The sequence below is a fragment of the Lycium ferocissimum genome, chromosome 1 (genome assembly GCF_029784015.1).
Source record: "Lycium ferocissimum isolate CSIRO_LF1 chromosome 1, AGI_CSIRO_Lferr_CH_V1, whole genome shotgun sequence".
In the NCBI taxonomy this organism is placed as follows: domain Eukaryota; kingdom Viridiplantae; phylum Streptophyta; class Magnoliopsida; order Solanales; family Solanaceae; genus Lycium; species Lycium ferocissimum.
The window spans coordinates 5894872-5916563 of record NC_081342.1 but is presented as its reverse complement, the minus strand read 5'-3'; the positions used below and the strand labels follow the sequence as shown (position 1 = coordinate 5916563).

Sequence of the window (21692 nt, the reverse complement as noted above, 5' to 3'; positions counted from 1 at the left end):
GCATATGAACATAAACTGTATAGTTGTTGTATATGTATAGAAAATGTATCATTGTTGTCGAGAATATGTATCACTACTATATATGTATAAAAAAAAAATTATATGTATAGAAGTTGTATCATTATCGTATAAATATGTATCCCTACAGCATATTAATAGAAAATATATCATTGTTGTATAACTTGTGTATAATAAATGTATAAGCAACGTATAATTAGAAAATTTATCATTGGTGTATAATATATGTTTAATAAATGTATACTTACTAATTATACACATATTATACACATCTTACACATGTTTTGGGATATTCTTGAAGGCTCAATTAACGTATACTTGCTAATAATACACATATTATACATGTTTTGGGATATTTTTTGAAGGCTCAATATGAATTTTGTCGTCAAACTTTAGTGGCGACTTTTGATCTTTTATGGCAACTACAAGTCGCCACAAATAGTCTTGTTCTTTTTGGAGTGACCATTTTAGTGACGACGTTTCGATCTTTTGTGGCGATTAAAGTCACCACAATAAGTCTATTTTTTTTTTTTTTTTGGGTTGTAAATGAGCTGCTGGGCTAGCCCTTGGCAATACTTTGGGCCGAACCACCAACGCGGGTATTATGCCTAAATGTGGGCCAAACAAATATTGGTTGGCCATTGTGTGTCCTTTTACTTTATTTTTTTTTTTGGTTTCTCAATGGATGTTTTATACTTTTATTGGGGTTTGGTTAATCTGAATTCGTGTAGAAAAGTTTTACTTGAGAGAAAACAGTCCCTATCGAACAAGACTTTATTTCATATGGATGGAACTCGAATTTTCTAGTTGAGCATTAAGCATCACTTACTATCCCACCACAATCTTTGATGGTAAAATAAATAAATAAAATTGATGTCAAAGCAGATAATATTGATGCACATACTACTAGTCCATTTTCCAAATAAAAAAGATTGGAGTATTACTTGTTTAATGGAACTGAAATAAGCAGAAGCTTATTATTTTCAAGAAATTTATTCTAATTGCATTACAATTTTATCATTTGTCACTAATTATACTCCTCCATTCCAAATTATATAACACTCTTTTTCATTTAGTCAATCCAAAACAAATGACATATTTTTATATTTAGTAACAATTTAACGTTGAATTTTCCATTTTACCTTTAATGAGATGATCATATATAGTCACACAAAAATGTATGACTTATTTTAAATCATAAGTTTCAAAAGTCTTCTTTTCATTCTTAAATTTTTGTGTCAATCAAACACGTTCACATAAATTGTGAAGAAGAGAGTATAATTTGTTTTCGGAATGGTTTACACAGTATTTCAACTTTGAAATGGTATAATGCATAGTCTGCCGTTTCAACTTGTTCAAAACTTTACCACACGTGTTATATCAACCGATGCATTAGTGTCTCTTTATTGCCTATTTTCTGTTGGTTAAATTGATTTAGATTCGTTGCCAGGTGTTCAATGTGTTGAGATCGAAATATAGGGCGTTATGCGGAAGCTAACAATTGCAAATCTTCAACGACGATAAATCCAACGACAAGGAAAATTATAAAAAGACTTTATTATATGATATGAGTTTGGTCAATTGACCTACACATGACAATACTAATATAAAAAAATATTCTAAAACTATTGAGAAATAAATCTTCCCTTAAGCAAAACCCTCTAAATGATTATATTGTAGATGCTATTGTGTGTTCTCTAGTTGTGAGAAGAAGGTCTTCAATTTATAGATGTCCAAAACTTTTCCTCCAAGAAAAGAGTTACTCAAATGTGAGATTTATATTTTCCTTTAGGAAAAAGTAAAGCAATTACGGTCATATTTTGACTTTCCTTCAAAAAAAAAGAAGTAAAATTCAAACATGGTAAGAAAATCAGGGCAAAACCCTAACACAATACTCATTTAAGAGAAAAGTCTATGTGTATAATTGAACTTACATACAAAGAATGCCACTTTTAGACATGTTGAAAACGAGGAAGCTGAATTGGGTCTCTTTTTTATATTTTTTTATTTTATTTTAAAATTATAGGAACAGAATAAAGTAGGTAAGTGTTCATTCTACTTTCACGTTATATATCCAAAGAGTATTTACAAGTAAGCCTCCTTAAAATATGGAGTTTGATATTTTAAAAATAAGATATTTATCTGTTATAACAGGTAAAGTTGACTTGATGGTGTAAAAATATTAAATATGAAATTTAAAATTTTAAAAACAAGATATGTTGCCTGCTATAATAGGTAAAAATGACCCGATACCGATAGTATAAATATTATTCATACTAACAGTATATATTACTTAAACTCTATTTACATATGCAGATATCTTAGCTTCATTTTGACAAACAACATATGGAAATAAAAGTAGCTACACTTTATTTCCAACAAGACATATATACCACACCACTTGAACAGGAGCATCTAATCAGATTAATTTCATAAGTCGAATAAGCACGACCAGAAGAAGAACCCCTAAGCATATTACATAAAATGAATTATCATTTCTACGCTGGTAGTCAATATGGCCCTGAACAACAATGTGAGAAATGAAAATTAAAACATCTTCATAAAAAAAGTTTGAGAAGCTTACAAATGAAAGGTGAACATCATATATATGTACCTCAATTGCCCGAACAACATCGATGTATCCTTTATTTCTAGCAACATCTAGGGGTGTTTGGCCATCATCATTCCTTCTAAATGCATTTGCTTAATTGATTAAGATTTAACACATGCAAAAAGAAGGAAGAAAGTGCATGTGTCAATATTGGAAGACTACTGCAAAGTTAGAGTCGGATGCCAAATCTTATTCATGTCTAAATAAGATTTATACTTGAAATTAGATAAAAATATGTTTTTCAATTTCTAACTAAAGTAAATTTTGTATACTAAATAAGAGTATTACTACCTAATATGTAATATGGCAAATCGTGGATATTATTAAGAAATTTATGAGATTTTCTTTTCCTTCAGTCAAAGGTTTGATAACATTAAATGAATTGTATGTACCATAGTTTCAGTAGAGATATACCTCTACGTGCTAGAAGTAACTCAACTGTCGGCACAAAATCTCTTCTTGCAGCATGATGTAGAGGAGTACCCCCACCTCTTCCTAAACAATTAAGCACATAGAGGTGTTAAAGAAATGATCAAACAGAAACCCATAATATGATGTAGCAGATCATTGTGTTAGAAATATAGTGAACTTAATTGTATGGATGTTTAAGAAGTGTCTAGGTTCATATATGCTCCTAGTTATATAGTACTTTATTTTAGGCGCATGATCTTTTATATAATTTTAAATGACTTTTATGTTATGAAAACATAACTAAGTTGATAGTCGATGTAAAAGTATTTATAGGTTTAAGTCCAGGAAGACAACTCATTGTCACCTATATGAACTCCCCTTGTAATATAGTGTTGTTTTGTAAGAATGGAGTCTTTCGTAATATTAATTCCTGTTGTGCTTTTAAGTTTGTCTCCCTCTTTCATCCTTTTTAATTGGTCCGTATGATATTTTGAGGAATTCACCTTATACTCCAACATCCCGATTATATCCATGAAAAGTTAAATTTCTATACTGATAATGTAATAGTTTGACTGTCAAATCATCTAAAAGATAACTATATGTAACATTACCTAGACGGTAATGGTTGACGTTAGCACCCAACTGTATCAAAGTTCTCGCAACATTGTAGAGCTCGGGTTTCATGCACGCCACAATTAAAGCTGTCCTACCTTCCCTATCATTCCACAGAAATCAACACATTACACTTTCCAAAAACAAATTCCTGCAATACTAAATAGTCAAAATTTACATGCGTTTATAGGCACAAATGACAAACATAAATGCGTCCATGCGCACACACAGAGAAATATAATCAATCAAATAAACCACGCTTTAGCTAGTATAAACTCTTAAATACACTTTACTAATTATTAAGTCTTGAAGTGTGTGACCATCTATATCTAAATGCTTAAGTCGTAGAAAGAGCATAATTTTATTTACTCTAATCCTACTTAATTATATTATTATGTTTTAACACTAGTTTCCTTGTAGTAGTGTCCTCCACTTCACATGTTTTCCACTTAAAATGTAAAATTCCAAAGTTAGAAAAATGAAAAGCAATTCATACAAATAAAATAAGATAAATCTATATAGAGCTCATACGTATATTTAAAAAAGGAAGGAGATATCATAGGCTCCAGGATTTGAAGTTTATGAGTTCGGGAGTCTAGCCTTTTGACTTAATCGGTTTTAAATTAATAATTTATATATATGACATAAATTTTTTAAGACAAAATATAAGGTTTTGACCGAAGCTATAAGATTCAGTTGAATATGTACCCTTAACTATGCATCCGCCCTGAAGGAGGGATGATATAGGACTTCAAAATTGGGGATAGCTTGAAGCGAATTCAAAAGATCAACTGGACAGATATTTTACTGTGTGTTACATACTATAGATGGATTAGCACAACAGGAGGTTGAAAAGCAAAATGAGTGAATGATAACAAGACCAAAATGATTAGTGGTTGAGATTATATATGTAATCTGCAATTTTGAGAAGAATAATTTTGAATAATAATACCTCAAGGCCAGCGCCTTGTTGGTGGAGGGTTATGATGGCTTTGACGTTTCCAACTCTTGCTTGTTCATACAAACGCTCCTCTAAGCAATTCTGCCTCCTCATTTGATAAACTTTGACAAGAAAATCGAAATACTTGCCTTAATTTTTATAACGAGAAAAATTAAATGATTTGCTCGAAGAAATAATAATTGAAGTAAGAGATGAATATGGACGTACCTAACTGCATATATTCTTATAATACTAATCAATAGCATAAATTTGATCTTTCGTAACAATTTTGTTTATAATCACAAAAAGAAAAAGATATAAACTCGTGACTAGTCTTAAGCTATTGATAATGAGTGGACGAATGCATTAAACCGTTCTCATTAGGTTTCTTCTTTTTATAGAGTAGCAGAGTTGGTGCTTATGCTTTGTTGGGTGAAAGAAAAGGTTTTTGACTTTTAAGATAAGAAGTAAACGAACTAATACGTTTGCACTTTCCAGTGGCTAGCTGTGTTTCTTCTGGTCACTCTTTCTAATAAGTATAAATAAATTAACTAACGGAAACAGTACTAATTAATTAAAAATCTATTAAATTAAAAGAAAAGTTAAACGATAAACATACTTCTCAACTGTTATGTTAAATCTGCCTATAGAACTAAAAGCACATTTGCTCAAGAAAAATATCACTGAAGCTGACATGAAGAATACATTTCTGCCACAGTACGTTGCCAACTTGGCTCAGAAACTTACACAATCTTTATTTACAAATGACATCAAGCTGCAGCAAAAACCAACAATAGCAAGAAAAAAATGCTGGGATAGAAATTCAGATGTTGAAACTTGAATCTATGAGGCATATCATGGACATTAACTTGATACAACTAGCCACTATTGGGACATAACAAAATAGAAACAAGCTGAGGGGCAATCAGAATTTGGACACTGACATTTGTTTTGCTTTATAATTTACAGAACACAGCAAAGTATAGCACAAATAAGTGGTCATTCTAAACACATTTACACCAACATTATATCCTTCTTCATTTGTTAAACAGCATATAAACGTAAAACAAGCTCGATTTTAGTGCGACAGACAGGGCATCCCCAGCTTTTGGCTTTAATCTCGTTCAAACAAGACATGCACCCAGCCATATGTCCACATGGTACACAAGCCCCCTCTATTGGGGCTTCATAGCATATAATACAGGACGAAGCAGCATTAGAACTTCCTTCGTCTTGTCTTTTCGATAAGTTCTCCGTTGTTGAAGAAGATGAATCCACAAAACTAGACTCAGCTGAACCAGATTGCAATGGGGCATCATCATCTATGATCAAATTTTCAATTGGTGGTGCTGAAGGTACAACTTCAGGGTTAGCAGGGCGCGGAATAGTTAGTGTCAGTCTTGAATGCCTTGTCTGTAAACAATTATGCAGAAACAAGAAACAATTGGTAGTCAATGAGCAATTTTTGTGCATAAATGATATGTCTGAATTGATACAATCCGAAGTTGCTCGAACTCTTTGAAAAATATCGCTGGGAGTGTATCTGACCCTCCAAAAGCTACACATTTCAAAGAATCCGACATGGGTGCAACAACATTTTTGGAGGGACCGACAACATAGCATAAATTATATGTTTTGGTGGATAAAATCTATGCTGCTCGAACTGTTCATAAATACGGGCAGGTGTGTCTTGGAACATCCAAAAGCTATGTATTTTTTAAGGATCCGAGACGGGGTGCAGCAGTATTTTTGGAGGGTTAACATATCATAAATTGTAGAATGATTTAGTGGATACATCCTATGTTGCTCGAACTCTTCAGCCAAGTGCGTGTGTCGAATCATCCAAAAGTTATGTACTTCCAAAGGATTCGATATGAGTGTAACAACATTCGTGGATGGTCCGAGCAACATAACATAAATCATACTATGTTTTAGTGGATACATCCTATGCTGCTCGAACTCTTCAAAAACATTGCTAGAAGTGTGGCGGATCCTCCAAATGCTGTGCATTTTTTGAGGATCCAACACAGATGCGACAACATTTTTGGAGAGTCCAAGCAACATAGGATACATCTGACATGGATGAAAATATAAACAACACGTTTCAAGAAGAAAATTTCACAATGCATTACCTGCTTATTGTCTGGCCATAAGGAAGCCATTCTACTATGAGGTGACTGTCTAGACGATGATGCATTGTTTAACCGAATCTGTTCCTTCAGTGCATGTTCTCTGTTCACTTTATTAATTTCTCGTTCAAATTGTGGTCTTAAGCATTCCAGCTCACGAAGTACGTCCAGTAATTTCTTAAATCACATCACAGTACTAATGATTTAACATCCATGAGGATAAAAATCCAAACAAGTGCAAGTTTAGAGATATTGCTTAATTACCTTTTTGTAAGATGTCTTTCCTGTATGATTTGAAGCACTGTAGTCTCGGTGGAAAGGTATAGTTTCACATATAATACTGGAACCACAGAAATATTTAAGAAATTACATATATATATAGGCATTAAAACGCCTCAAGTAAGTTATAACCATGGAAATATTTGTTTACCCTGCGTATCTGATAAGCAGAATGTACAGATCTATGATTTTGTTCTCCTGCCGATAAGTGTTTGCCTAGAGGAAAATGAAACAGAACTTTAACTTCAATAAAATTGGCTCACCAACTCAGAGTTAAGCAGTGGTGTGTAAACATAGTCTTATTAAGTGGTTGATTTGAAAGAGCACCATATACTAAGGCAGGTAATCTTGTAAACACCTGTCAAAAATGATAGAACTAAAGAGTATGCCTTTGTCTCTCTAGAAATTGTGCTAACATCCATTTATTTGCATAGACAAAATCAGACTACACATGAATCTAACTATACAATTGAATTTGTATAAACTTAATAGAAGATTTACTTGCTTCTTTCATTTTTGTCCAAGAAAATGTCAAAGTTCTTTATGTCACCCTTGTCCAGTTAGTAATTGGTGGCTAACTAGTAGTACAATATAGTTCTACTCCAATTCTTGAGCTTCTATGCAGGGGGAGATGCAGCTTTGGAGAACCAGATTTATCTGAACCCAGTACTTTTAAAGATATAAAAACATAACTTTGAGAATATAATGGGCTCAACAATAAAATCCTAAAGGTTGAAATCATAAAGCTTAAATTTTGGATCTGTCCTGCTTCTATGTCTAGAGTATACGTATTTTGATAAGATAAATTTGGAAGAAATGTAGCGACAATCCATTTTGTTAATTCTCCCACACATCTACCATTTTCCTTATCATTTCCCAAACAGAAGCTATTATAAGAACATGGAAATGAAACCAGAAGGCAACAAAATAGTTTCATGCATGCCTATATAATTTGATTCTGTGTTCAACATTCACATGCATAGGGAGGGTTGCAAGGGATAAGATACAAACTGCAAATTTACCTATCAAAAGGAAAGGGGGGGTGGGGGGGAAGGGAAATGATACAAATATACAATTAAACTGCAAATTTTCCCTTCAGGTAATAAGATCATCTCAATTTTCAACAATAGAAATGAAGACTCCAAGTAAACTCAAGTAGTATACAATTATACATAATTTGCTCGCAAGTACTCAGACATGACAGAGGATTCTGAATTAGAAATCCTACCATTGCATGACAATTACGGTCAATTCATTTAAGTACTGTATATATAGTAGAAAGAAAAAAATATTAATGCAGACATAACAAGAGTCGTGATGGGATGGATAAAATTCCTAGCAACATTAACAAGAGGTCTCGGATTCGAGCTCTGGATATGCAAAAAAAATGAAAGAGAGAGAATGATATTGGGACCTCTTTGAGAAGATTATCAGCAGTCTTATAGTAAAACTTGAGAGGAATACGATGATCAACTTCGATCTTTCTAGTTACTTCTCCTATGTTGATCCCCGAACTCATTTCACCGATAAAAACTCCAAGTTTGAAGTTCCGGTGAGTTGACTTTGTGGAATTTCTCAACTCCTAAGAATGGAATTAAATGTAACTAGTCTTTTGACTTTTGGCGGCCCAAAAGAGTGGCACGATCATATTCTTTCTCTTTTTTTTTTTTTTTTTTTTTTTTTTCCATTTTTCTAAACATAATTTATATTACACAGCCATAGGTTTGAGGATACTTCGTATTTCTCTTTACACAGTCAACAAAGAGTGGTTGAGAGAGGTTTAGATGAATAGTCCTAAAATAATCCGTTGAAACTAATTTTTTTTTTTCCAACTAGTGAAATAATGTACGAAGATTCTTGAAACCTGTGCCATCAACTAATTTTTACTAAGGAAATAGAATTAATTTGAGATGAGTTTATCCCATGAGATACAATCTCGGTATAACTAATCAAAATAATAACTTGTTCGCTCGCCAAACGAGAGTGTCTATCGTAGCGTCTTATAATAAGTAGGCGTTTGGCTATAGAAAAAAAAATTACTTTTTTTGAAATTTTAGAGTTGGAGTTGGAGTTGTGTTTGGCCATAGTTTTTAAAATTGTATTTTTTGTTAAAATGCAGATGTTTTGGTTGTGAAAAAAATGAAATTTTAAAAAAAATAAGTTTTTCTTATTTTTGGAATTCCAGAATATTACTTCAAGTTGTATTTGAAATTTTCATGGCCAAACGCGATTCCAGAAAAAAGTGAAAAAAATTTCCAGAATAAAGTGAATAATTCTTGTGGCCAAACGGGCTCTAATTCTTCTTACCCTTATTCATCATCATAAATCACCATTACACCACCTTTGCCCCTACCTCGACAGATCAATGTATCAAACAATGCTTACTTTGTATCCAACTATAAACTGAAACGTGATATAAGAAACAACGTTTTTTTTTTTTTTTTTTTTTTTGAGAATGGTAATGTTATATAATTATTTACGACATTTCTCCATAAATATATTCCCCATGAGAAACATTCACCTTTACAAAGAGGAATCTTACACCCCCCCCCCCCCCCCCCACCCCAACCCCAAAAAAAAAAAAAAAAAAAAAAAAAAACGCCGTAGTTGGATGCAACACAAATTTTAAAAACGGAAAAGGGCCAAATATCTTCGTTATCTCAGCCTAAATATACCCTAGTTATCTTTGAACACAAATATACCCCTCCACCGTTAAAGTTGACTAATGTGTAACCCACTCCCACATGACATCAATATTTTAATGAAGCAAATAGCATGTGGCATGCCACCTCATTAATCACATCCAATTTTTAAACACCCCCCCCCCCCCCCCACCCTCTCAGAAACCCCCTCCTTCCGTATCAATTTCAAGGTGCAGCTGTACACAGTATGCCAAGATCAAGAACTGATAATTATATGCCTCGAACAAATTTGTGCAAAATATTGGGGCTTAAACTGTAGAACCCTTTTGTCCTAAAAATGGGTTTGGAGAATTATGCGAAAGAGTCGAGATATCCACAACAACGCCTTCAGTTGTATTCTAGCAAGCTTCAATATGTTCGATCCCAGATTCCAATGTAAATAGACTTATCGTCATGCCTTGTTCATCTGATGCTCCAGAATTAATAATTGGAGGGAGGGGTTCAGGTACCCTCTGTTAAAATAGAAGAAAGCAATCCAATTACAGTTTTCTTTTAGGACAAATAATGATCCATACATTAGGGGTTTAAAAGACTTCTGTAATGGTGAAATTGATATGGAACGAGGGGGTGGGGGTCGGGGTCGGGGTGTGGGGTATAAAATTGGGTTTAATTAATGAGGTGGCATGCCACATGGTATTTATTTCATAAAATATTAATGCCATGTGGCATTGGGTTATACCTTAGTCAACTTTAACGGTGGAGGGGTATATTTGTGCTCAAAGTATAACAGTAAGGGTATCTTTAAACCCAAAGTATAACGAGGGGTATATTTAGCCCTTTTCCGGTAGTACAAGGGTATATTTGGCCCTTTTCCGTTTTAAAAAATGGAGTACATAACCGGACAATTTATACTGAACTGAAGTAAAATAAACATCACCAGGATACTAGTAACGCAATAACCAAGTTGAAGCTGCACATAAAGGTCCCAATAAAAATAAAAAATTATTCACAGATTTTATCAATATATCTGTAATCCCAGCAACAGTTTCACTTCTCTGCACAAGAAATTTACATTCTTTCCAGGAAGAAAAACCATGAAGACAACCGTAGCATTTTGGTTCCTTTAGAAATCTTAAACACAACTAGGCATATATATATATATATGTATACAAACTCGAAATTTCCAATAATGCAAAACTTCTGCGTATGCCTGCAAAATGAAAAAGAACATAGATGGTCAGCTGCTAGTAAGAAATCTTGTAATATGATTCTACCACATTCTCATATGCACAACAATCATATTCATAGCCATCAAGTCTTTCAATCAGTGCATTAATCAAAAATTGAAAATGCTGGGTTCAGAACGTCGTGAGACAGTTCGGTCCATATCCGGTGTGGGCGTTAGAGCATTGAGAGGACCTTTCCCTAGTACGAGAGGACCGGGAAGGACGCTGCACCTCTGGTGTACCACAAAAATGGAGACGAACCAGGATAACGTCCGATCTTGTTTCTGGATTGAGTAGAAAGCTAACGAGAAGATTCTGGTTAAACCGGGCATTCCTCAAAGCAAAGAAAGATTTTTCCAAAATAGAATCACAGCAAAATCAGAACATCTGGTAGCACTTGACATAGCTAAAAACCTATACTCTCGAGACAGTCAACAGGCAACAAGGATGTAACTGCAGGTGCTAAGCAAGGGGGATGTTCTAAGAGAACAAATAAAAGTTGAACGGAATAGTGGAAACACCTATCAGTTCCAAAATTGGTCATAATTCCTGAGATGCTTTTGATTATGACAGCAAGAACTTCTATAATGTACTGTGTACAACTGTAGATCTAAAAACATTTTTTTCCCCAAAAGCAAGCACATTTTCCTCCCTTTTCTTAAATGTTATACACTAACAGCAGAACCCAAGATCTACTTAAACAAGAGCCAATTAATCAAAAGTTGGGATACCCCAAAACTTGGTCTTATTTACTTTGCTATTATATCTAGTGAAACAAAAGCAAATAAGAGGACATGAGGTTCCCGAAATGCTTACATTTAATGCTTCAATCATTTGCGGTTCAACTGTTAAACAGCATATAGCCTTATCACCTGATCTATCTTGGCACGACAGACAGGGCAGCCCCACTTCTTTCCCTTAATTTCATTCAAACAAGACATGCATCCAGCCATGTGGCCACAAGGGATGCAAGCTCCTTCCACTGGAGCATCTAAGCATATTATACAAGATGAAGAAGCGCCATCAGGATTATCGCTTTCGTGTGCTCCGGAGTTCTGAACAGTCGGAGAAGACACGTCAACTGGGCTGGCGTCGATCGATGGATAATGAATTGGCCCATTGTCTATTACGTCATCCGTAAGAGGAGGTGCTGTTGGGGCAGATGCAGTAACCGGATTCTCCGGCATTGCTTGGACAACAGTAGACGTATCACTCGAAGCCTGGACTTGCTCCACTTGAGTGCCACTTGAACTGGCTTCCTCAACTTGACAGCCAGTACCGCTAGCTTTTTGGGAAGAAGCCCCTGTAAAGGAGCTATCACTATGACTGGCTGATCCAGGGTGATTCTCATGAAAAGTTGGTCTTTGTTGTGAAGCGGACTGAAGAGAGGCATTAATCGCCATTGCTAATTCCACATCCTCTGTGGTTGATGGAGCAGTTGGAGGGACCACAGGGGTTTGAGATCTGAAAGGAAATGCTGGATGCATGACCTGAAAATGTGATACAGCAGCTAAGTTTTTTAACTAGACATTGACTAAAATAAAAGCACAGTTCTATGTGTCCACTGAATATAATAAATTAGTAATCATCACTGAATATAATAAATTAGTAATCAGTTGGCAAGCAACAACTAGGTCTAGACATGACTGCAAATTAGCTCTGAAGAGAAAGGATGTATGATATATATACCTGAGGAATTCCCTTGCATGCATTGCAGAAAGACTGCAATTGCTGCTTTTCGCTCTCCTGGACTGCTGTAAGTTTAATCCTTGCTTCTGCAATCGATATTTTGGAAGTGGGGAAAGTGATTCAGTAATAAAGTTGCATAATTTAAATTATGAGTTCTTTGGCTTAAACAACGGAATCATGCGATGGACAGATAATTATTCGGTGTCCTGGGACCCCCAAAGATAAAATTCATTTCTACAACATGGAACAATCATTTCAAATCTTTAAACTAGCAGATGGAGTTTCTGAGAGTGTTTAACCAATTATTTCTCTTATGATTGGGGTAGGTCAATCTTCATCTTTGAAATATACATCTGAACCCATTCATTCGTTAAGTTTGCTAAAGTTGAGCACATTTGGCCCAACTGACCCTTAAAATTAACAAGTAATGATGAAACCACGTGCCACTCATGTGCCACAGTAAAAGAGGTGGAATTGGGGAAGACGGCTCAGGATGGCCTTTTATCTAAACCATGCTCTTGTGACTGGCAAATGGTTTCACCATTAGTTCTTTGGTCCAGTAAGTATCATTCCGCTAGTTGGATCAAGTTTGCTCAACTTTAGGGAACTTGAGGGATGATATGAGCTCGTCTATATATTAAAAGAATGAAAATAGACCTACCATAAACATAAAGAATGGTTTTGGTTAAGACTCAAGTTTTTGAACAATGTTTTTAAGCTTGAGGTGAAGGTATAGCATAAGCAACACGCAAAACGGATCTCATATGCTTAAGTTGGTAAATAATAGTATGAGAATGAGACGGTAAAGTATTATCATATGAGATGCTAAAGTATTATCATTTCACACATTCGGAGTAGATTTGACCAATAAGATTTGATATGCCTAAATGTCAAGCACCAGCTAGGAGAGAACTATCTTAGCAATATATTAGAACAGCTGGCAAAACTTCTAACTGACTTGATAAGCTCTCAGCAAATCATTGCATAGTCCAATGCTAAGTAATCATTGCACAGTCCAATCCTAAGTTGCGCAGACTCTTCACTTTCAATGCCGCACTTGTATCGGATTCTCCAAAAATACACTACTTTTGGAGAATCTGACACGCACCCATTGACATTTTTGAAGTGTCCGAGCAACATAGGTCCAATGTATAAATGTATAGACAGAGCACACGTTACCAGTACATTTAAGTAATAGAACTGCCTTATTGTGACTTTCAAAGTTCATAAAATTGCATAGCCCTTCCCCTGGTTACGAACTATGTCACCCCAATTCTTCTGGGGGACATTAACTCGATCAGAATACAATGTACTTACGCCTAGCTCCTTGGAGTCTATTCCTTATCATTTGGGAGGGCGTTATCCCTCGCCTTCGCCTCCAGCGCCTTGGGACTATGCATGAAAATTAACAAATAATCATCTTCAAATGGAAATATTTCATTGCAGGCTATAAGAACTCTGGTTAAAGAACGTAGGAAATTACTGTTTGAAACATCGGATATGATAACTGCTGAATCAGGCTGGCTGAAATTTGGCTCTTCCATATTGGCCTTCCACAGTGCAACTATTGTGCGGGGCTGAGCATCCTGGTCAAGATATAGCAATACATATGTCAATAGTGACTTTTCAGAACAACAAACATATTGCGTTCCCTGGTCCCATATGAAAAGCATATGACATGAGCAGCAATCAGGAACGAATATATGAAAAACAATGGGATCTTGACTTTTCTAACCAAAAAGAACCCATAGGGAAGAATGTAATCTACCAGCAAAAGAAAGAATCTAAAGACTTGCAACGTAGCAAGTCCACCTGAAGGTTTTGCCCAAAGATAATGATCACATTTTGTTCTTTCACAAATGATATGGTTTATCAAAAACATACTTTTACGAGAAGAGACAATAATTTTCTTAAGTTTTTGAGAGGCATTCCAAAGAAACCATCCAGGACTAGGACTAAGAGGTAAAAATATGAATTTAGCTCATTGCTTAACACCAGGAGCCAAGCCCACCTGAAAGTTTCGCCCAAAGAAAATGATCAAATTTTGTTCTTTCACAAATGATGTAGTTTGTCAAAAGTACGCTTTTATGAGTAGAGATGATAAATTTCTTAAGTTTTTGAGAGGCATTCCAAAGAAACCATGCAGGTCTAGGACTAAGAGGTAAAAATATGAATTCAACTCATTGCTCAACACCAGGAACTAAGTATATGAATTTAGCTTGTCAATGCAGTATTACCTATGGTCATTAATTAAGATTTAGATATAGTACGCTAGTATATGCTTTGTCTGTATAGGTCTATGACAAACAAGAAACAGGTTAAGCTCCCAGTCATTAAAAAAAAAATAAAAAAAAATTAACAGTCATAAGTTCCCAACTGATACATTGTGAAAGATTAGAAAGCTAAACTTACCTGGACAGCTGAATATATAGCAAGCTCCAACCTGAAAGGCTTTCTGAGATTACGGGAACCACATGGTAAGACAACCACCCAGCTATAAAAATGAGGAATCGTCGTAAGTCCATTTGGATAATAATGGTAAAACTTGAATAAAAGGCAAGAGCAAATTATTGAACTGTAAAAGGAATCGGTAGCAGCGGAATAAGATATATAAATCAACACCATGCAACAATGATGCAATACGTAGGATAACAAGCCAACGGACGGGAAAAAATTATACGCGATGGTGTGAGACCAGTCTAAGAAGTCACACACCATACCATCTCCAGTAAATATAATCACGTGAATATGCATTAATCAAGTCTGAAAGAAACACCCTCCAAATGGCTCTGGTTAAAACAATTTTATAGTGAAAATAAATTGAACATTATACTCACACTTTCCGGCTAAGAAACTGTGGTGCCAATACTTCAAGGAATCCAGGCCCGTAAAGTTCCCGTAGCCAACCAGAAAATAAGCAAATATGGCTCTAAACACATACATGAAAAAGAAGGATGACATTGTATGATAAAAAGAATTAGAACATAATCCTCTCATAAGTTGAAGGGTTGAATTAAAAACATAACACTGAAGTGTGAACATATACCTCAATTGCACGGACAACATTGCTGAAACCTTTATTTCTGGCAACATCAAGGGGAGTTTGGCAGTCATCATTCATTATCAACGCATTTGCTAAAGACACATGAGATAGGAGAGAATCAAACAAGTCAACAAGGGGCTGATAGCATAAAAGAATCAGTCAATAAATATACCAGTTTGAGTAGATATACCTCCATGTAAAAGGAGTAACTTAACCATCTGCTCAAGACCTCTTTTTGCTGCATGATGTAGAGGAGTCCCCGCATGACGACCTAAAGATGTACATAAAGGTGTTAAAGAAGGATCAAATAGATATCCAAATATTTTTTCCTACATAATTAAATACAGCACTGATAATATAAATAATTAAATACAAATATTGTTTCCTACATAAGAGCTGAATGCACATTATTTGCTGTGACGAAATAAATTTGGAAAATTAAAACACATGCAATACAAGTATCCTGATAAATTCAGGACACTTCATCTGAATCTAGGTGAAGAGGCTGGAGAAAAATCAAAGCATTTTAATTTACTAGTAATAACCGATGTTTGATTAAACAAATGCACAATTGCTTGAATTAAAAGAAAAAAGAAAAGATTAATCACCGTCCATTCTGAGAGATATTGATATGCGATTGATTTGGCTTATTCCAAATGTTACTCCATCCATTTCTTCTAAGTAGATGATATACTTTCAGTAGCAACAGATTAACATAAGAAGTTTGCAATTGGAATACTTAATAGGCGTTTGGACAATATTGGTTGGGGTTGAAAATAAGAGTATTTGAAACTGAAGTTTAAAAAGTGTATTTGGATGTTGATGTGTTTGGACATGGATTTCACTCGGAAAAAGTTAGAAGGTTTGTGAGTGAAAACCATTACTTCACTCGAGAAACTTCTTAAACAAGTTTTTCAATATATCACCAGTATTTTAAATACTGAAGTTTAGTATTTGCAAATACTGACGGAGAAGCTAGTATTTGCAAATGCCAAATTGGGTTACTATTTCACAGTTAAACAAGTTGTTCTAATTTCTAAACAATAAATTAAAATGTCAGCAGGAAAAACAGCTAGCTGAAAAGATAATATCACCACTAAAATAAAATAAAAACTACCATTACTTTGTATGCTTGGAGAGGAACAAATATCCTATTTAAGAGAAAGGGAGAAGTATGTTATGATGAATGAAAAACCGAAGCATGTAAAATATGTAGAAGTATCTCTTATACAAAACAATTCACATTTCTTAGCATTAGAATCGATCATACTATTATCATTCTCAAAAACCATTAGCATCGATCATTTTCTCATAAAACAGATGCAAGAATCAAGTGACTTAATATGAAGTCTAACATGTCATGTCGAAATACTCATGTCGCGAGTTGCATACACAAAAATGAAATACCTGTCAATCAGCACCATGAGTTTTCTCTTTTAACTCACTCCATTATTACACAGAACTTTTCCCGGTCAAGCACACTACCACAATTGACCATCTTAGTATACAGAAACAGAGAAGACCGTTACCTGGACGGTAAGCATTGACATTTGCACCCAATTCTATCAAAGTTTTTGCAACATTGTAAAGCTCGGGATTCATGCACGCCACCATCAACGGCGTCTTCCCTTCCTTATCTAGCCACTGAAATCAAGCCATTTTAACACATTATAACCACAAATTCCTGCAATACTCTTAATCATTATAAGCACAGACACTATCTATGTAAGCTTCACAAAGCATAACTAGGGCCTAAACCCGAAAAGAGCCTGAATAGAGCGGATAAATATCCGATAATTAATACAGCACCCCCCAACTAGTTTGGATTGAATCATAGTTCATTCATTGATATTTTTACTCATAATAAACATACAAATACTTTCAAGTTCACAATTTTACCACAATAAAACAGAAAAACAGAGATATCTATAATCAATCAAAACAAAAACCATAATTCAGCTTTTAAAAACTTAAAAACTTCAGTCAACCATCGATATTAACTAAATTCACAGTCTTTCATCACTATAGCAATTCAATCTCATCAAATTCACAATTTTTTCCACTTATCTTTCCCTAAAATTCAAAAAAAAAAAATGAAAAATCTCCAAAATTAGAAAATAAAATAATCATACTCCCTCCGTCTCAATTTCAGTGTCTTACTTTCCTTTTTGATGAATCCCAAAAAAGAGTATCTCTTTCTATATTTAACAAATTTACAATTCAAACATCCTACGCACACATGCCCAACTTTATGCCCAATCAAATTAAGACACTTAAATTGAAGCGGAGGGGGTATTAATGCAAACAAAAATTTAAAAAAAAAAAAAATTGATAATACCTCAAGGCCAGCGCCTTCGTTGTGGAGAGATTTAATGCCTTGAACATTACCATAATTAACTTGCTGATACAAAAGCTCGTCTTTAGATTGCTGTTGTCCCATCCGATAATTGAAAAAACAAAATTGGAATTATTTTTCCCCTTCTTTTGGGGAAATTTATATTTTGAGGAAAGAGAAATAGGGAAGGGAGTTGAATTACGCGGTGCGTGTTGGAAATATGTGGGGTTGAAATAATAAATAGCGTGAAATGTAGAGGCTTGCTTAATAATTAAGAAGGGAGTGGACAGGTAGATGAACTGACGTTTAGACTAAGAGGTTAGTTTTGCTCTTTAGGTCCCTCTATTTTCTTGGACAGAGACTGCGTTTGTTTAAGAATTTTACTTCAAAATCAATCTTTTATTTAGGTGGAAAAGCTAAATTTATCTCTCTAACTTTGATTATAATTTAAAATTGTTTTTGGTTCATTGTATGCTACTCCCTCCGGATAAAAAAAAATCCATTTAGCCATTTACACACTCTTTAAAAAAATACTAACTTCTAGACAAAAATAGATAATTTGACTAAACTATCTCTAATTAAATAGACATTGGGATTTGATCATATAACACTTACTAGGGGCAAATATGAAAAACAAGATTAATTCTTTCTTGATTTGCTAAGTGAATTTCTTTTTTATCCAAAAAAAAAAGGCTAAGTGGACTTTTTTTTTTATCAGGAGGGAGTAATACATTTGAACATTTGCCTTTGACTTTAACAAGGTTCCAATATGGACTTGAGACTTTGACCAGGTTAAAATCTTGACATAATGAATTTCATATGCCAAGCATATTTTGAAAAAATGCTCGAATTTATTATCCTACTTGTTATGAATTAATAGCGATATAGCAAAAACACAATTAACAAAGCTTTAAAATATAAAGAGAAAGGGAGTAATGGTAGAAGCAAATAAGAAAGCTGCCTTTTTGTTTCTTTCAATTGTGTGTCCCCTTTCCATCGAATACAATGCAATTTATAGGACAAAAAGTAAAGTAGGTAACTTGTACACAACATCAAATAGTAAAGGATATGGGTTGTCCTGAACAACATGGGCATCCATTCTCTTACTACTATTTACTTTGACTATTTACAACACTCCCCCTTGGATGTCCATGTAAAAAGAAATTCTAGTGAAAGAAAAGGTGTACATAGTTATTCGTAATACGTTCTTCTGTCGCTCATTAAAAACCTTACCAAAAAACCCAAAGGACAAAACCTTAGTTAAGGGAAAAAAAACGCCGCGTATTTACTCCCCTGATGAAAACATTACTTAATGTCTCGGAGATGACGCATTCCAATTTTGTATATCATTTTCTCAAATGTTGAGGTTGGCAATGCCTTAGTGAACATATCCGCCAAATTGTCACTTGAACGAACCTGTTGAACATCTATTTCACCTTTCTTTTGAAGATTATGAGTGAAGAAGAATTTTCGCGAAATGTGCTTTGTTCTGTCTCCTTTAATGTATCCTCCTCTTAGTTGAGCTATGCATGCAGCATTGTCTTCATACAATGTTGTTGGAATATCTCTTTCCAAAGCAAGGCCACATGTCTCCTGGATGTGTTGAGTTATTGATCTCAACCAAACACATTCTCGACTTGCTTCATGAATTGCTATTATCTCTGCATGATTTGAAGAAGTAGCAACCATAGTTTGTTTGGTTGAACGCCATGATATTGCTGTACCTCCACATGTAAATAAATAACCGGTCTAAGATCGACCTTTATGTGGGTCAGACAAATATCCTGCATCTGCATAACCAATTAGTTGTGAGTCTGATTCATTTGAATAAAACAGTCGCATGTCAATGGTGCCACCAAGGTATCTGAATATATGCTTAATACCATTCCAATGTCTTCTTGTTGGGGAAGAACTAAATCTTGCTAATAAGCTTACAGAGAAAGCTATATCTGGTCGAGAATTATTGGCAAGATACATTAATGCCCCAATTGCACTAAGATATGGTATTTCAGCACCAACAAGCTCTTCGTCATTTTCGTAAGGTCGAAATGGATCTTTATTAATATCAAGTGATCTCACAACCATCGGGGTACTTAATGGATGCGCTTTATCCATGTAAAATCTCTTTAAAATATTTTCAGTATATGTTGATTGATGGACAAATGTTCCGCTTGTAAAATGCTCAATTTGTAGACCAAGACAAAATTTTGTCTTTCCAAGATCTTTCATTTCAAATTCCTTTTTCAAGCATTCTACCGCCTTTGGAAGCTCTTCAGGAGTTCCAATAATATTCAAGTCATCAACAAATATAGCAATTATGACAAATTCAGATCCAGACCTTTTCATAAAAACACAAGGACAAATAGGATCACTTTTATATCCTTCATTTAGCAAAATTCTGCTAAGGCGATTGTACCACATCCGCCCTGATTGTTTCAATCCATATAAGGATTTCTGAAGCTTTATTGAACAAGTTTCTCGTGAATTTTTGTACGCTTCAGGTACTTTGAATCCTTCAGGGATTTTTATAAAAATGTCGTGGTCTAATGAGCCATATAAATAGGCTGTGACAACATCCATCAACCGCATATCAAGCTTTTCACGAACTGCTAGATTTATTAGATACCTGAAGGTAATTGCATCCACCACAGAGAATATGTCTCCACATAATCAATGCCGTGACCTTGCGAAAATTTTGTGCCACAAGTCGTGCTTTATGTCTTACGACTTCACCTTTTTCATTTCGTTTTCGCACAAACACCCATTTGTACCCTATTGGTTTGACATCTTCAGGTGTTCGGACTACTGGTCCGAAAACTTCACGTTTTTCAAGTGAAGTCAATTCTGCTTGAATTGCGTCTTTCCATTTTGGCCAATCATTTCTCTCGTCTACATTCATCAATAGATTTTGGCTCAAGATTCTCATCTTGTTGCATTATTTCAAGAAAGAACATTATAGGCAAAAGTATTGTCGACCACAATATCATTTCGGTTCCACCTTTTTCCCGTCGAGATATAACTTATTGAGATTTTATCATTCTCAATGTTTACAGGTAACTGGACCTTCTCTGTGGTATTATCATTTGTTATATCTCGAGGCTCTTTTTGAGCAATTGCCTCCATATGATGATCATTTTGATCATTCACTCCCTTTCTTTTTCGAGGATTTTTATCCTTAGAACCGATTGGTCTACCACGTTTGAGATGTGGCCTAGACTCATTTGCATTAACCATTTGTCCTACCGGGACATCAACTCGAACTGGAGTATTTGCGTACCGGAATATGCGATTTTGTGATCCTCGGAAGGTTAGTAAATGCATCCCAAGAATTGATTTGCAACATTTTGCAAATAAATCATCTTTTGAACCTTTTGTTCACATTGATTTGTTCGAGGATCTAAATGAGATAGTGATAATGCATTCCAGTCTATCTCCTTTTCCAACTGCTTCTTTTCTGTCCCTAATGTTGGGTATACTGATTCATCAAAATGACAATCAGCAAATCTTGCCGTAAATAAATCTCCAGTCATAGGTTCCAAATATTTTATAATGGAAGGAGATTCATACCCAACATATATCCCCAACCTTCTTTGGGGGTCCATCTTTGTGCGTTGTGGTGGAGAAATTGGAACATATACCGCACATCCAAAGATTCTGAGATGGGAAATATTTGGCTCCTGGCCAAAAGCCAATTGTAATGGGGAGAATTCATGATAACTGGTTGGTCTTATGCGCACAAGTGCTGCTGCATGCAGAA

The 21692-nt window shown here is 34.8% G+C and overlaps 3 protein-coding genes across 5 annotated transcripts; all 3 read right to left on the bottom strand.

The window, feature by feature from the left end:
• Window positions 1-2268: 2268 nt before the first annotated feature.
• On the bottom strand, window positions 2269-4806 carry LOC132068156 (putative E3 ubiquitin-protein ligase XBAT35). Of its 2 annotated transcripts, none has more exons than XM_059461650.1 (5): window positions 4606-4806; window positions 3652-3767; window positions 3044-3124; window positions 2633-2721; window positions 2269-2539 (listed from the first exon to the last, which is right to left on the bottom strand). In XM_059461650.1, exons 1-5 carry the CDS (start codon window positions 4704-4706, stop codon window positions 2438-2440), a joined length of 489 nt encoding a protein of 162 aa, XP_059317633.1. In that variant the 5' UTR covers window positions 4707-4806; the 3' UTR covers window positions 2269-2437. The 2 variants fall into 2 exon arrangements, with proteins under 2 accessions (XP_059317633.1, XP_059317641.1); XM_059461658.1 differs by having other exon boundaries at window positions 3652-3755; window positions 4605-4805.
• Window positions 4807-5523: 717 nt separating this feature from the next.
• Window positions 5524-8960, bottom strand: LOC132033642 (AMSH-like ubiquitin thioesterase 3). The gene is made up of 5 exons (XM_059423703.1): window positions 8415-8960; window positions 7152-7216; window positions 6986-7061; window positions 6725-6898; window positions 5524-6005 (listed from the first exon to the last, which is right to left on the bottom strand). The coding sequence occupies exons 1-5, from the start codon at window positions 8517-8519 to the stop codon at window positions 5637-5639; spliced, it is 789 nt and encodes a 262-aa protein (XP_059279686.1). The 5' UTR covers window positions 8520-8960; the 3' UTR covers window positions 5524-5636.
• Window positions 8961-10584: 1624 nt separating this feature from the next.
• LOC132033519 (putative E3 ubiquitin-protein ligase XBAT35) lies at window positions 10585-18121 on the bottom strand. Of its 2 annotated transcripts, XM_059423551.1 has the most exons (11): window positions 17939-18121; window positions 17130-17244; window positions 15791-15871; window positions 15604-15692; window positions 15395-15486; window positions 14970-15051; window positions 14041-14143; window positions 13875-13949; window positions 12558-12643; window positions 11685-12358; window positions 10585-10852 (listed from the first exon to the last, which is right to left on the bottom strand). In XM_059423551.1, exons 1-10 carry the CDS (start codon window positions 18038-18040, stop codon window positions 11717-11719), a joined length of 1467 nt encoding a protein of 488 aa, XP_059279534.1. In that variant the 5' UTR covers window positions 18041-18121; the 3' UTR covers window positions 10585-10852; window positions 11685-11716. The 2 variants fall into 2 exon arrangements, with proteins under 2 accessions (XP_059279534.1, XP_059279584.1); XM_059423601.1 differs by lacking the exon at window positions 13875-13949.
• Window positions 18122-21692: the final 3571 nt, after the last annotated feature.